Below are 14,328 nucleotides of genomic sequence, written 5' to 3' on the forward strand. Positions count from 1 at the left end.
AGGGTGGAGGAGCAGGAAGTGTGGTGGGGGGGAGAGGAGGGTGAAGGAGGAGGTGGGGGGAGAGGAGGAGGTGGGGGAGAGAGGAGGGTGGAGGAGGAGCCTCCTGCTCTAAAGCAGTAGTATGTTCATCTGTTGACGCCTCCTGCTCTAAAGCAGTGGTATGTTCATCTGTTGACGCCTCCTGCTCTAAAGCAGTGGTATGGTCATCTGTTGACGCCTCCTGCTCTAAAGGAGTGGTATGCTCATCTGTTGAAGCCTCCTTCTCTAAAGCAGTGGTATGTTCATCTGTTGACGCCTCCTGCTCTAAAGGAGTGGTATGTTCATCTCTCCCCAGGTATGATCTGAGAGTCCGCTACATTCCAGTCAACTTCCTGGAAAAGTTTAAACAAGACAGAACCACATTTCTGTATTTCTATCAACAGGTACAGTAGGCAGCAATCACTACTCTGACTATGTAGAGAACCCATTACTACTCTGACTATGTAGAGAACACATTACTACTCTGACTATGTAGAGAACACATTACTACTCTGACTATGTAGAGAACACATTACTACTCTATGTAGAGAACACATTACTACTCTGACTATGTAGAGAACACATTACTACTCTGACTATGTAGAGAACACATTACTACTCTGACTATGTAGAGAACACATTACTACTCTGACTATGTTGAGAACACATTACACATTACTACTCTGACTATGTAGAGAACACATTACTACTCTATGTAGAGAACACATTACACATTACTACTCTGACTATGTAGAGAACACATTACTACTCTGACTATGTAGAGAACACATTACTACTCTGACTATGGAGAGACCACATTAATACTCTGTCTATGTAGAGAACACATTACTACTCTGACTATGTAGAGAACACATTACTACTCTGACTATGTAGAGAACACATTAATACTCTGACTATGTAGAGAACACATTACTACTCTGACTATGTAGAGAACACATTACTACTCTGACTATGTGGAGAACACATTAATACTCTGTCTATGTAGAGAACACATTAATACTCTGACTATGTGGAGAACACATTAATAATCTGTCTATGTAGAGAACACATTAATACTCTGTCTATGTAGAGAACACATTAATACTCTGACTATGTGGAGAACACATTAATAATCTGTCTATGTAGAGAACACATTAATACTCTGACTATGTAGAGAACCCATTACTACTCTGACTATGTAGAGAACACATTACTACTCTGACTATGTAGAGAACACATTACTACTCTGACTATGTAGAGAACACATTAATACTCTGTCTATGTAGAGAACACATTAATACTCTGACTATGTGGAGAACACATTAATAATCTGTCTATGTAGAGAACACATTAATACTCTGTCTATGTAGAGAACACATTAATACTCTGACTATGTGGAGAACACATTAATAATCTGTCTATGTAGAGAACACATTAATACTCTGTCTATGTAGAGAACACATTACTACTCTGACTATGTAGAGAACACATTACTACTCTGACTATGTAGAGAACACATTACTACTCTGACTATGTAGAGAACACATTAATACTCTGTCTATGTAGAGAACACATTAATACTCTATGGGGAGAAACATAGTATACTCTCTGTAAAGAACACATTAATGCTTTCCAGAACTACGTCATCCAAGATAACTCGCTGATGTCTGGTGCTTGTGTGGATACTGTAGATGGCGTAGTGACTACATACAGCTAAGAATGAATGTGTTCTCTCGGTATTTGCCTGTGTTAGGTGCGTAGAGACTACATGCAGTACCATGCCAGTAAAGTCAGCGACGGAATGGCCCTGCAGCTGGGCTGTCTGGAGATTAGGTGAGGTTGGGATTTCCCTATTTTTTGGATATTCTATTGTCGATGTGTAGACATCGTCAACTTCACGGTTGGCTTTTGTCCGTAGAGCTTCGTTATTGCGTGTCATGTTGTGCTGTCTCTTGCTGCTTCGCCTTCAGGAGGTTTTATAAAGACATGAACGCTAAAGGTCTGGAGAAAAAGTCCAACTTTGAAGTGTTAGAGTAAGTATGTACTTTTGTCGTGTTTTCCCCCCCCCCCCTACTAACCTTTTTTTAACCTTATAAGAAAATCGCATTTGATTGATTGATTGTTTGATTCTAACTGGTCTCTCCAACGAAGGAAGGACGTGGGGCTGAACCTGTTCTTCCCACAGGAGCTCATCGACAGCATGAAGGTACATTTATACATTTTTTTTGTTGTTGATATCCACAGGATCGTTTAAAATATTATTGGAAGTTTCTACGAGCATAAATTAGGTTGTAAATGAGCCTACTTCACTTTTACGTCAACAAGGATCATTTCTGATCATTTCTACGCTAGCGGTGTTTTTTACCCTCCATTCAAACATGTATTTGTCTACCATGTGACGTCCTAGTAAAATAGGCCTATGAAGGTGTTATCCAATGTTGCTGTGGTCTGTCCCAGTTCTCGTCATCTTCGTAACCTGTTCCAGTAGTACGTTACTCTGAAAGAGGAGGGTTAGGCTCACTATTACTAACAGAAAATAGTTAGTTTGATTAATATGATGTTGTGATGTTCTGTCCCAGTCTCGTCATCTTCGTAATCTGATCCAGTAGTACGTTACTCTGAAAGAGGAGGGTTAGGGTCACTATTACTAACAGAAAATAGTTAGTTTGATTAATATGATGTTGTGATGGTCTGTCCCAGTCTCGTCATCTTCGTAATCTGATCCAGCAGTACGTTACTCTGAAAGAGGAGGGTTAGGGTCACTATTACTAACAGAAAATAGTTAGTTTGATTAATATGATGTTGTGATGGTCTGTCCCAGTCTCGTCATCTTCGTAATCTGATCCAGTAGTACGTTACTCTGAAAGAGGAGGGTTAGGGTCACTATTACTAACAGAAAATAGTTAGTTTGATTAATATGATGTTGTGATGGTCTGTCCCAGTCTCGTCATCTTCGTAATCTGATCCAGCAGTACGTTACTCTGAAAGAGGAGGGTTAGGCTCACTATTACTAACAGAAACAGTTAGTTTGATTAATATGATGTTGTGATGGTCTGTCCCAGTCTCGTCATCTTCGTAATCTGATCCAGCAGTACGTTACTCTGAAAGAGGAGGGTTAGGGTCACTATTACTAACAGAAAAGAGTTAGTTTGATTAATATGATGTTGTGATGTTCTGTCCCAGTCTCGTCATCTTCGTAAGATGATTCAGCAGACGTTCCAACAGTACGCTACTCTGAAGGAGGATGAGTGTATGGTTAGCTTCTTCCAGACACTCACCGACTTCATCACCATTGGTGAAGAGGTCTACCCTTGTGAACTGGTGGTGAGTGTTGCTGCTGGCTTTACAGACAACAAGGATGCACTGCAAACACCTGACCTCAAATACACTGCGAACACCTGACCTAAAATGCACTGCAAACACCTGACCTCAAATACACTGCAAATACCTGACCTCAAATGCACTGTAAACACCTGACCTCAAATACACTGCGAACACCTGACCTCAAATGCACTGCAAACACCTGACCTCAAATGCACTGTAAACACCTGACCTCAAATGCACTGTAAACACCTGACCTCAAATACACTGTAAACACCTGACCTAAAATGCACTGCAAACACCTGACCTCAAATACACTGCGAACACCTGACCTCAAATGCACTGTAAACACCTGACCTAAAATGCACTGCCAACACCTGACCTCAAATGCACTGCAAACACCTGACCTCAAATGCACTGCGAACACCTGACCTAAAATGCACTGCAAACACCTGACCTCAAATACACTGCGAACACCTGACCTCAAATGCACTGTAAACACCTGACCTAAAATGCACTGCCAACACCTGACCTCAAATGCACTGCAAACACCTGACCTCAAATGCACTGCAAACACCTGACCTCAAATGCACTGCCAACACCTGACCTCAAATGCACTGCAAACACCTGACTACAAATGCACTGCAAACACCTGACCTCAAATGCACTGCAAACACCTGACCTCAAATACACTGTAAACACCTGACCTCAAATGCACTGCAAACACCTGACCTCAAATGCACTGCAAACACCTGACCTCAAATGCACTGCCAACACCTGACCTCAAATGCACTGCAAACACCTGACTACAAATGCACTGCGAACACCTGACCTCAAATGCACTGCCAACACCTGACCTCAAATGCACTGCAAACACCTGACCTCAAATGCACTGCAAACACCTGACCTCAAATGCACTGCAAACACCTGAGCTCAAATGCACTGCAAATACCCAAGTGTGGACTTTCCTAATTCGTTCGTAACTGCTGATGTTTTTTTAGTGGGGTTACAAGAATCTACAATTACAGTCTGAAGTTTGTCAAGAAATGAAAGTTAACTTTCATTCACTGTTTGTCCACAGCAAGGCTGGAGTCTGTCAGTAGAGCTGGTGATTGGAGCCAGGGGCATTCGCCAACGCACCCATAAAGACTCAGCGGTAAGCAGGATGTTAACTGTTTAAAGGGCTTTCGCCAACGCACCCATAAAGACTCAGCGGTAAGCAGGATGTTAACTGTATACATGGCATTCGCCAACGCACCCATAAAGATTCAGTGGTAAGCAGGATGTTAACTGTATACATGGCATTCGCCAACGCACCCATAAAGATTCAGTGGTAAGCAGGATGTTAACTGTATACATGGCATTCGCCAACGCACCCATAAAGACTCAGCGGTAAGCAGGATGTTAACTGTATACATGGCATTCGCCAACGCACCCATAAAGACTCAGTGGTAAGCAGGATGTTAACTGTATACATGGCATTCGCCAACGCACCCATAAAGACTCAGCGGTAAGCAGGATGTTAACTGTATACATGGCATTCGCCAACGCACCCATAAAGACTCAGTGGTAAGCAGGATGTTAGCTGTATACATGGCATTCGCCAACGCACCCATAAAGACTCAGTGGTAAGCAGGATGTTAACTGTTTAAAGGGCTTTCGGAAAATATTCAGACCCCTTGACTTTTTCTACATTTTGTTATGTTACATTCTTATTCTAAAATGGATTAAATTGTTTTTTCCCTCATCAATCTACACACAATACCCCATAAATGTATTAAAAATAAAAAAACAGAAACATCACATTTACATTAGTATTCAGACCCTTTAATCAGTACTTTGTAATTGCACCTTTGGCAGCGATTACAGCCTCAAGTCTTCTTAGGTATGATGCTACAAGCTTGGCACACCTGTATTTGGGGAGTTTCTCCAATTCCTCTCTGCAGATCCTCTCAAACTCTGTCAGGTTAGATGGGGAGCGTTGCTGCAAAGCTATTTTCAGGTCTCTCCAGAGATGTTCGATCGGGTTCAAGTCCGGGCTCTGGCTGGGCCCCTCAAAGACGTTCAGAGACTTGTCCTGAAGCCACTCCTGCGTTGTCTTGGCTGTGTTCTTAGGGTCACTGTCCTGTTGGAAGGTGAACCTTCGCCCCAGTCTGAAGTCCTGAACGCTCTGGAGCAGGTTTTCATCAAGGATCTCTCTGTACTTTGCTCCGTTCATCTTTGCCTGGATCCTGACTGGTCTCCCAGTCCCTGCCGCTGAAAAACATCCTCACAGCATGATGCTGCCACCACCATGCTTCACCGTAGGGATGGTGCCAGGTTTCCTCCAGACATGATGCTTGGCATTCAGGCCAAAGATCTTGGTTTCATCTGTTTGGCCATAATGACCATCGTTATGTTTGGAGGGAAAAGGGAGAGGCTTGCAAGCCGAAGAACACCATTCCAACTGTGAAGCACGGGGTTGGCAGCATCATGTTGTGGGGCTGCTTTGCTGCAGGAGGGACTGGTGCACTTCACAAACTAGATGACATCATGAGGAAGGGAAATTGTGTGGAAATATTGAAGCAACATCTCAAGACATCAGTCAGGAAGTTAAATATTGGTTGCAAATGGGTCTTCCAAATGGACAATGACCCCAAGCATACTTCCAAAGTTTTGGCAAAATGGCTTAAGTACAACAATGTCAAGGTATTGGAGTGGCCATCACAAAGCCCTGACCTCAATCCAATAGAAGATTTGTGGGCAGAACTGAAAAAGCGTGTGCGAGCAAGGAGGCCTACAAACCTGACTCAGTTACACCAGCTCTGTCAGGAGGAATGGGCCAAAATTCACCCAACTTATTGTGGGAAGCTTGTGGAAGGTTACCCGCAACGTTTGACTCAAGTTAAACAATTTAAAGGCAATGCTACCAAACACTAATTGAATGTATATAAACTTCTGACCCACTGGGAATGTGATGAAAGAAATGAAATCTGAAATAAATCATTCTCTCTACTATTATTCTGACATTTTACATTCTTAAAATAAAGTGGGGATCCTAACTGACCTAAGACAGATACTTTTTACTAGGATTAAATGTCAGGAATTGTGAAAAACTGCGTTTAAATGTATTTGGCTAAGGTGTATGTAAACTTCAACTGTGTATATATATATATATATGAGGGTATTTTCAGCCTACACATTTATATCCTTCTACAAAAAAACTAAAGAAGGAACATTCCTCGTTGAGACCTGCTGCAAGGGTGTCTCTCTTTGGAGAGGTAATACATCTCTTCCTCATCCCCATCTGTCCCATCCCCAGCCTGGGTGGGCTCCAGGGTGACGTTTCCCTTAGGGACAGATCTAGGATCAGCTTCCCCTTCCCCAATACTTACCCTAACCATTAGTGGGGAAAATGCTAAACTGACCCAAGGTCAGTGTCTACGAGGCAACTTCACCCTACACCTGAGGCTTTTAAGTGTATCAGCTAATTGTTTCTCTCTTATACCCCCCCAGCCTGTGTGTCTAGCGAACTTCAAACAGATCAAGAGCATCAAGTGTTTATCTCAGAGTGACAACAAAGCCCTCCTCAATCTTGACATAGACGGAGCCAGACAGGTACACATTTAAAAATATAGAAATAAACTTTATTAGCACTGCTTAAATCAGGACACAGTGAGGCCTGGACCCATTATTCATTAATGGTCTCAGAGTACTAATCTAGGATCAGTATTGCCTTTAGATCATAATACATAGTCATTTAAACCTGATCTAGGATCAGTATTGCCTTTAGATCATAATACATAGTCATTTAAACCTGATCTAGGATCAGTATTGCCTTTAGATCATAATACATAGTTATTTAAACCTGATCTAGGATCAGTACTTCTACTCTGAGAGACTTTGTGAATACCCTGAGGCCCTGAGTCATAACTTGAGATCTGTGTGTATATCAACAACAACAACAAAAAACACGCAACATTTTTATTGACGTGATAGCTGAGTTAAAGGCCTGCATCTTAAATAATAGTTTGCCCTGAAAGCCTATAGGTCTATGACCCTTATGACAGCATAATGCTATATAGTGTTTGTAATGTGATTTGTAATTGTCAGTAATGTGAATGGTTTGTATCATCTTCGTCAGCCTCTGTCTATCAACGTGACTAAGTTTGCGATGGCAGAGAACATGGTGGACCTTATTGATGGTTACTGTCGTTTGGAGCACGCCACTGACGAGTCGTTCATCGTCAGACCAAACAAAGGTAAAGGGGATCAGGACGTTCACCCCGTCTATATAATGGTTAGGGGAAACACTGAAAGAGTGCATCACAATGGTCTAACTTGGTTTCCTCATTTCTCGTTAAGTCTTTTGAAGCAATGTGAAGTAACACCGTGTTTCTACCATGACCCCATAGACGCCAATCTACGAAGTTCCCTTCCAGATCTACCAACAAAGTGAGTGGATTGAACAAAGCTTAATATTTTGGTGTTTTGTGTCATTTCTATAACAAATCACTATGCTGAAACTGAACTGTACATATTGAGAGAGTAGTTGTTGGAACATCGGATATAAGCTCAAGTGAAAAGTGAGTCTTTCGGGATAGATTTACCAACGAGACAGGTCGTGTTATTGTAACGGTGTGCGCCTGGTGCATTGAGGAACTATAAACCCAGGATTGATGATTCCTCTCCTCGCCTCCTCTGACTGTCTCTCCTCCCACTCTGTAGTCAAATGGCAAACACAGGTTGCTTCAGATATAGCACGGGTGAGTTATTATCTACCAAGACTGCTTTCATCTTTGTTTGACGAAGTATCATGATTCATTATTAATCATTGTTCAAATCAGTGCAGTGGCTGTGGGGTTGGGGCAATGTCTCAAGTTTGACCCATCTGTTTTGACCACAAATTGACATCATTAAATATCCAATCGTTCAGGATCTGAAATCTACACTGAGATTGATGAACGACCGCGGTCTGGTAAGTAGTACGTTTCCTGAAGTCCATAATCAGCTCCTTCGTTTTGTTTGATGTTGACGGAGAGGTTATTTTCCTGGCACCACTCTGCCAGAGCCCTCACCTCCTCCCTGTTGGCTATCTCGCCATTGTTGGTAATCAGTCCTACTACTGTTGTGTCGTCTGCAAACTTGATGATTTAGTTAGAGGCATGCAGGGGGGGGGGGGGGGGCTGAGCACGCACCCTTGTGGGGCCCCTGTGTTGAGGATCAGCGTAGTGGAGATGTTGTTACCTACCCTCACCACCTGGGTGCGGCCCGTCAGGAAGTCCAGGACCCAGTTGCACAGGGCGGGGTTCAGATCCAGGGCCCCGAGCTTGATAATGAGCTTGGAAGGCACTAAGGTGTTGAACGCTGAGCTGTAGTCGATGAACAGCATTCTCACATAGGTATTCCTCTTGTCCAGATGGGTTAGGGCAGTGTGCAGTGCGATGGTGATTGCATTGTCTGTGGATCTATTGAGATGGTATGCAAATTGAAGTGTGTCTAGGGTGGCTGGTAAGGGGGAGGTGATGTGATTAACTTGCCTCTCAAAGCACTTCATGATAGTCAATTAGTTCAGTTAACTTTGCTTTCTTGGGTACAGGAACAATGGTGGACATCTTGAAGCAAGTGGGGATAGCAGACTGAGATAGGGAGAGATTGAATATGTCCGTGAACACTTCAGCCAGCTGGTCTGCGCATGCTTTGAGGACGCGGCAAGGGATGCCGTCTGTGCCGGCAGCCTTGCGAAGGTTAACACGCTTAAAGGACTTACTCACGTCGGCCACAGAGAACGAGAGCCCACAGTCCTTGGGAGCATATATTCCGATTGTTCAGACCTGTGTTGAATAGACCTTAGCACGGGTACTTCCTGTTTGAGTTTCTGCCAATAGGAAGGGAGGAGCAGGATGGAGTTGTGATCTGATTTGCCGAAGGGAGGTCGGGGGAGGGCCTTGTAGCCATCCCGGAAGGGAGTGTAACAGTGGTCGAGAGTTTTTGATGCTCGAGTACTACAAGCAATGTGTTGCTAGAACTTCGTTAGCGTTTTCCTCAGATTTGCCTTCCATGATCTACTGTATGTTCTATGATCTACTGTATGTTCTATGATCTACTGTATGTTCTATGATCTACTGTATGTTCTATGATCTACTCTATGTTCTATGATCTACTGTATGTTCTATGATCTACTGTGTGTTCTATGATCTACTGTATGTTCCATGATCTACTGTGTGTTCCATGATCTGCTGTATGTTCTATGATCTACTGTATGTTCTATGATCTACTGTATGTTCTATGATCTACTGTATGTTCTATGATCTGTTCTATGATCTGCTGTATGTTCTATGATCTACTGTATGTTCCATGATCTACTGTATGCTCTATGATCTACTGTATATTCTAAGTTTTAAGTTCCATGACAGCTACTCATGGTGTTGTTGTATACTTGGTTCCAGTGGTGAAGTATGGAATCGACAGAGATGAAATTGTTCTGGGACGGATACTTGGCGAGGGTTTTTTTGGGGAGGTCTATGAAGGAATGTACAAGAAATCGGCAAGTCTATTTCCTTACACCCTACTCATACAGTCAATTATAACACCTCAAATGTGTTTAACTAAACACAATATTGATCTCACTGTGTGTGTGTGTGTGTGTGTGTGTGTGTGTGTGTGTGTGTGTGTGTGTGTGTGTGTGTGTGTGTGTGTGTGTGTGTGGTCTCTGTGTTTGTGAACCAGAATGGGGAGAGGCTAAGCGTGGCGGTGAAGACGTGTAAAGACTCTTCACCTGACATCATGGAGAAGTTCATGAGTGAAGCAGGTACAGAGAAAATACTGATCACACTTCACCAACTCACTAGCCTTGTGGTTAGAGTGTCCGCCCTGAGGTTGAAAAGTTGGGATCCCCGGCCAAGTCATACCAAAGACTGTAAAAATGGGACCCTGCTTGGCACCGGTGGTGTAATTTCTTAATTTTTTTTGCAGACCTCAAAAGTGGTCTCCTGATGTGGTTTAAAAATAGTTTTTTGACGCACCTGTGCGTCAATCTAAGTACCCTAATTAAAAATATCCCCATCAAAATGGTCAGTAATATATATTTTTGTAATGGGCTGGATCTCAATCCACTGCATCCTCGGCCTTCCTCGTCTGCGGTGGAAGGTGGCAGAGCTACAACGGTGTTTGTCAGACCACGAGACATCCTGAAAATCTTCTCACAAAAACAGTTTGGCCTACAAAACTAATGTGGAAAGATGAGATTCTCCCGGACACGATGGTGTTCTCCGTTTTGCTCTACGACCCCAACAAGTGTCACAGGACTAGTCTGAAGGTAACCACGGTAACTCATACAAATAAAAGGAATTATGGAGGTAGTTTTGTGCCAACAAAAATAAGGGGTTAAATCTGTTTCCAAAAATAACTAAAATAATACCTGAGCTTTCTTATATGTCCAAGATATAGAACAGACACTTCAAAACCTTTTTTCTTGACAGTCTTTTATTGTCATTAATGAATGTGTTATTGAATTAGATTTTATAGGCTGTAGTAGTAAAGGCCGAATTCAATATTTTATCAAATATTTTTTTCATAATATGGGAAATCTGTCAATTTGACTATACCCACTTCTTCAGGCATTATGGGAATTTGTTTTAGGCAATATGGGAATTTGTTTTGGAAAAATTCGAGTATACCCACTTCTTCAAGCAATATGGGAATTTGTTTTGGCAAAATTTGAGTATACCCACTTCTTCAAGCAATATGGGAATTTGTTTTAAGCAATATGGGAATTTGTTTTAAGCAATATGGGAAATTGTTTTAGGCAATATGGGAATTTGATTTAGAAAAATTTGAGTATACCCACTTCTTCAAGCAATATGGGAATTTGTTTTAAGCAATATGGGAATTTGTTCTGGCAAAATTAGAGTATACCCACTATCTTCAAGCAATATGGGAATTTGTTTTGGCCAAATTAGAGTATACCCACTTCTTGGCACACAGCATTAAGAAGAGATTGTGGGTGTGGCCCTGCGATAGACTAGTGTACGGTTCAGGGGGTCTACTTGTAGGCTACATCAAGCTGCTTCGCGCTACAGAAACAGGAGATAGGCTCCATCCTGGCTCACACAAGACAAGACTCGCAATGCTACTTACTTTGTTTTTTGAACACTTCATGATCACTTGAATAAGCATCAACAGACCTGATCTGTAGAGACAATACGTTACATTTACATTTGGGAATACGTTAGGGATTAACATCTCCGTTCTGTACATTACCTTGGAAATAATGGATGATGCACCGGGACGAGGCGGAGCTGAGTTTGCGGAGTTAATTTTTCCAAAGTAATGTACAGAACGGAGATGTTTATCCCGCTTATACCACAAACAATACTAAAGCACACGTTTACCGGTATAAATAATTGGTTGCTAGAGATATATTTATGGACCAAGTTGTTCATCCTGTATGTTCCATAGCCATGCTCTCTGGCAATGTTCTTGTCCCTTGCTTGTTAGGTGGCCAACAACATCTGCAGCCAGAATAACAGCAAAGTAGCTGCATTTGTATTTATTGAAGATCTTTTCTATTGTCATTCATTTGGATACATCCATAGCAATGAGCTGGTGATGCCCGATTTTGCCTGGCACAGCTAGGAAAGTTTTCCTTCTCGTCAGGACACTCGACACTGTTCATTACAAGGAGATTGCATAGCATATCAAACACTAGGCTAGAAGCGAGCTAAATAGTTTGTTTCTAGTCAACCTGCCAATATGACAGGCAAATTTAAAAAAATACTAGTTGCTGAAAATAGCCGGTGACACTAGAAACACGTGGGAGTATCCTATTTCAGTATTAGTGGTTGTTGGTTTATCTTTCTGTAACGTTGTAGGAGGTACAGTCTGCATGTGTAGGTGCATATTGCGTCACGATTGCAAGGTGTCCCGATATCTTTTCCCAACTGTCCCGATATCTTTTCCCAACTGTCCCGATATCTTTTCCCAACTGTCCCGATATCTTTTCCCAACTGTCCCGATATCTTTTCCCAACTGTCCCGATATCTGGTTATTAATGTACATTCTAGAATGCCCTTCTGACCAATCAGAAACAACGATGCTGTGGTATACATACTATTAGTAAGTATTATTATAATATCCAGTCGGATAAACACTCCAAACAGCCTACCCGACCCCTCGGCGGTGTCCGCATGGTCCCAAAGCACACCATAGCCTTGTTTTGTATCACATTCCAATGATAAAACTGGGGGGGCAAAAATGCAATTTTACAATGGGGGGGGGGGGGGGGTACATGTCCCCCCCGTACCCAGTGGAAGTTGCGCCCCTGTGTATCCCTATTCTAATGTAGCCTTCATATAAAAATGTAAGGAAAAGTTGAATGGTTAAACCTGTCTATTCTCCAGTGATCATGAAGAACTTGAAGCACCCCCATATCGTCAGTCTGATCGGTGTCATAGAGGAAGACCCTGTGTGGATTGTCATGGAGTTATACCAGTATGGAGAGGTGAGAACCACAGCCATACTATGTTGTTAGCCATGACACTATGGGTGCGTTTGTAAATTCGCTCTGGCTATCTACTCTGATTTCAGAGCACTCTCGTCTGAGTGTGCCAGAGTGCAGAATAACTGATGAATTTACGAACGCTCAACACCTGTTGAATATGGCCGGGGTCAGTAAAAGTCGTCAAAAAACGTGTAATTAAATTGTGGCCAGCAGCCCAGTTACAGTCACCAACGCTCTGGATAACATGAAAACAGCCTAACCAGCTCTGCTAGAGGGAGTAAAATGGTCAGAGTGAAGTGTTCTCTCATTTGTGTCTGGAAGTAGCTAGCAAGCTAGCTAACTTTAGCCAGTTAGCTTGGGTGCTTGACTGCTGTTGTGAGGTCAGAATGCTCAGATCAACCCTACTCCTCGGGCCAGAGTGTCCAGTGTGCGCTCTGAACGCTCCGAGAGCGAAAAGCTCTGAATTTACAAACGGACAATCTGTCAACACTCTGAATTGACTCTCTCTGGCACTGCAGAGTGAATTAACGAATGCATCCTAAGTTGTTAGTCATTATGCTATGCTGTTACCATGACGCTATGTTGTTAGCCATTATGCTATGCTGTTACCCATGACGCTATGTTGTTAGCCATTATGCTATGCTGTTAGCCATGACGCTATGTTGTTAGCCATTATGCTATGCTGTTAGCCATGACGCTATGTTGTTAGCCATTATGCTATGCTGTTAGCCATGACGCTATGTTGTTAGCCATTATGCTATGCTGTTAGCCATGACACTATGTTGTTAGCCATGATGCTATGTTGTTAGCCATAATGCTATGTTTTTTTCCATGATGTGTGAATCGTCATGGACCTCTACCAGTATGGCTAAGTGAGACAACAGTAGCCAAAATGAACTTGGAAACTCAGATACACTTGACTTATAGCACAATTTCTCCTGTCAGACCTGGGATTCAAACCAGTGACTCTCCAGGCGCTTCTCTACCAGCTTCTCCTGCCTGCTAGCTGGTAGCTGCCCTATCATTCTGTTCCATCTGTCTTCCAGCTGGGCAACTACCTAGAAGAGAACAAGCACAAGCTGACCAACATAACGCTGGTCCTCTTCAGCCTGCAGATTTGTAAAGCTCTGGTCTACCTGGAAGGAATCAACATGGTGCACAGGTAGGGGGAGGCTATACGGACACGCCTGGGGTCCCAAAATTGATGGCGTATGTCACGCAGCGAGAGTAGAGTGGGGACAAACTGATTCAGTTGAGTCAGTCATCCCAGCTAGCTAGTTCATGCGTGTGGCTAGAAACTTCAACGAGAATTTGAAACTTGTCGAAGAGTAATTGTTTATTTATTTTTATGTTGATGTTAATGCCGTAGTTTAACATTTTCTGTAAAAATCACTACAATAAATGTGCTTTATCCTGTCACCCTGGCCTGATATTAGCTACACTATCTAACTACTTCCCTCTCCTTTACTGGCCTGATATTAGCTTCAACTTCTAACTAGTTCCCTCTC

The 14,328-nt window shown here is 42.6% G+C and overlaps 1 protein-coding gene across 1 annotated transcript in view; it reads left to right on the plus strand.

Moving 5' to 3' along the window:
- Positions 1 to 14,328, plus strand: part of LOC129825574 (protein-tyrosine kinase 2-beta-like) — a 55,979-nt gene that overhangs the window by 16,827 nt on the left and 24,824 nt on the right. The window contains exons 4-18 of the mRNA XM_055885769.1: positions 335 to 422; positions 1,772 to 1,851; positions 1,989 to 2,051; positions 2,170 to 2,224; positions 3,202 to 3,342; positions 4,421 to 4,495; positions 6,835 to 6,936; positions 7,463 to 7,580; positions 7,734 to 7,773; positions 8,047 to 8,084; positions 8,255 to 8,296; positions 9,768 to 9,865; positions 10,048 to 10,129; positions 12,720 to 12,820; positions 13,867 to 13,982. Coding sequence (XP_055741744.1) covers positions 335 to 422; positions 1,772 to 1,851; positions 1,989 to 2,051; positions 2,170 to 2,224; positions 3,202 to 3,342; positions 4,421 to 4,495; positions 6,835 to 6,936; positions 7,463 to 7,580; positions 7,734 to 7,773; positions 8,047 to 8,084; positions 8,255 to 8,296; positions 9,768 to 9,865; positions 10,048 to 10,129; positions 12,720 to 12,820; positions 13,867 to 13,982 — 1,239 coding nt within the window. The remainder of the gene's footprint in view (positions 1 to 334; positions 423 to 1,771; positions 1,852 to 1,988; positions 2,052 to 2,169; positions 2,225 to 3,201; positions 3,343 to 4,420; positions 4,496 to 6,834; positions 6,937 to 7,462; positions 7,581 to 7,733; positions 7,774 to 8,046; positions 8,085 to 8,254; positions 8,297 to 9,767; positions 9,866 to 10,047; positions 10,130 to 12,719; positions 12,821 to 13,866; positions 13,983 to 14,328) is intronic.

Source organism: Salvelinus fontinalis, chromosome 27 (genome assembly GCF_029448725.1).
Source record: "Salvelinus fontinalis isolate EN_2023a chromosome 27, ASM2944872v1, whole genome shotgun sequence".
NCBI lineage: Eukaryota > Metazoa > Chordata > Actinopteri > Salmoniformes > Salmonidae > Salvelinus > Salvelinus fontinalis.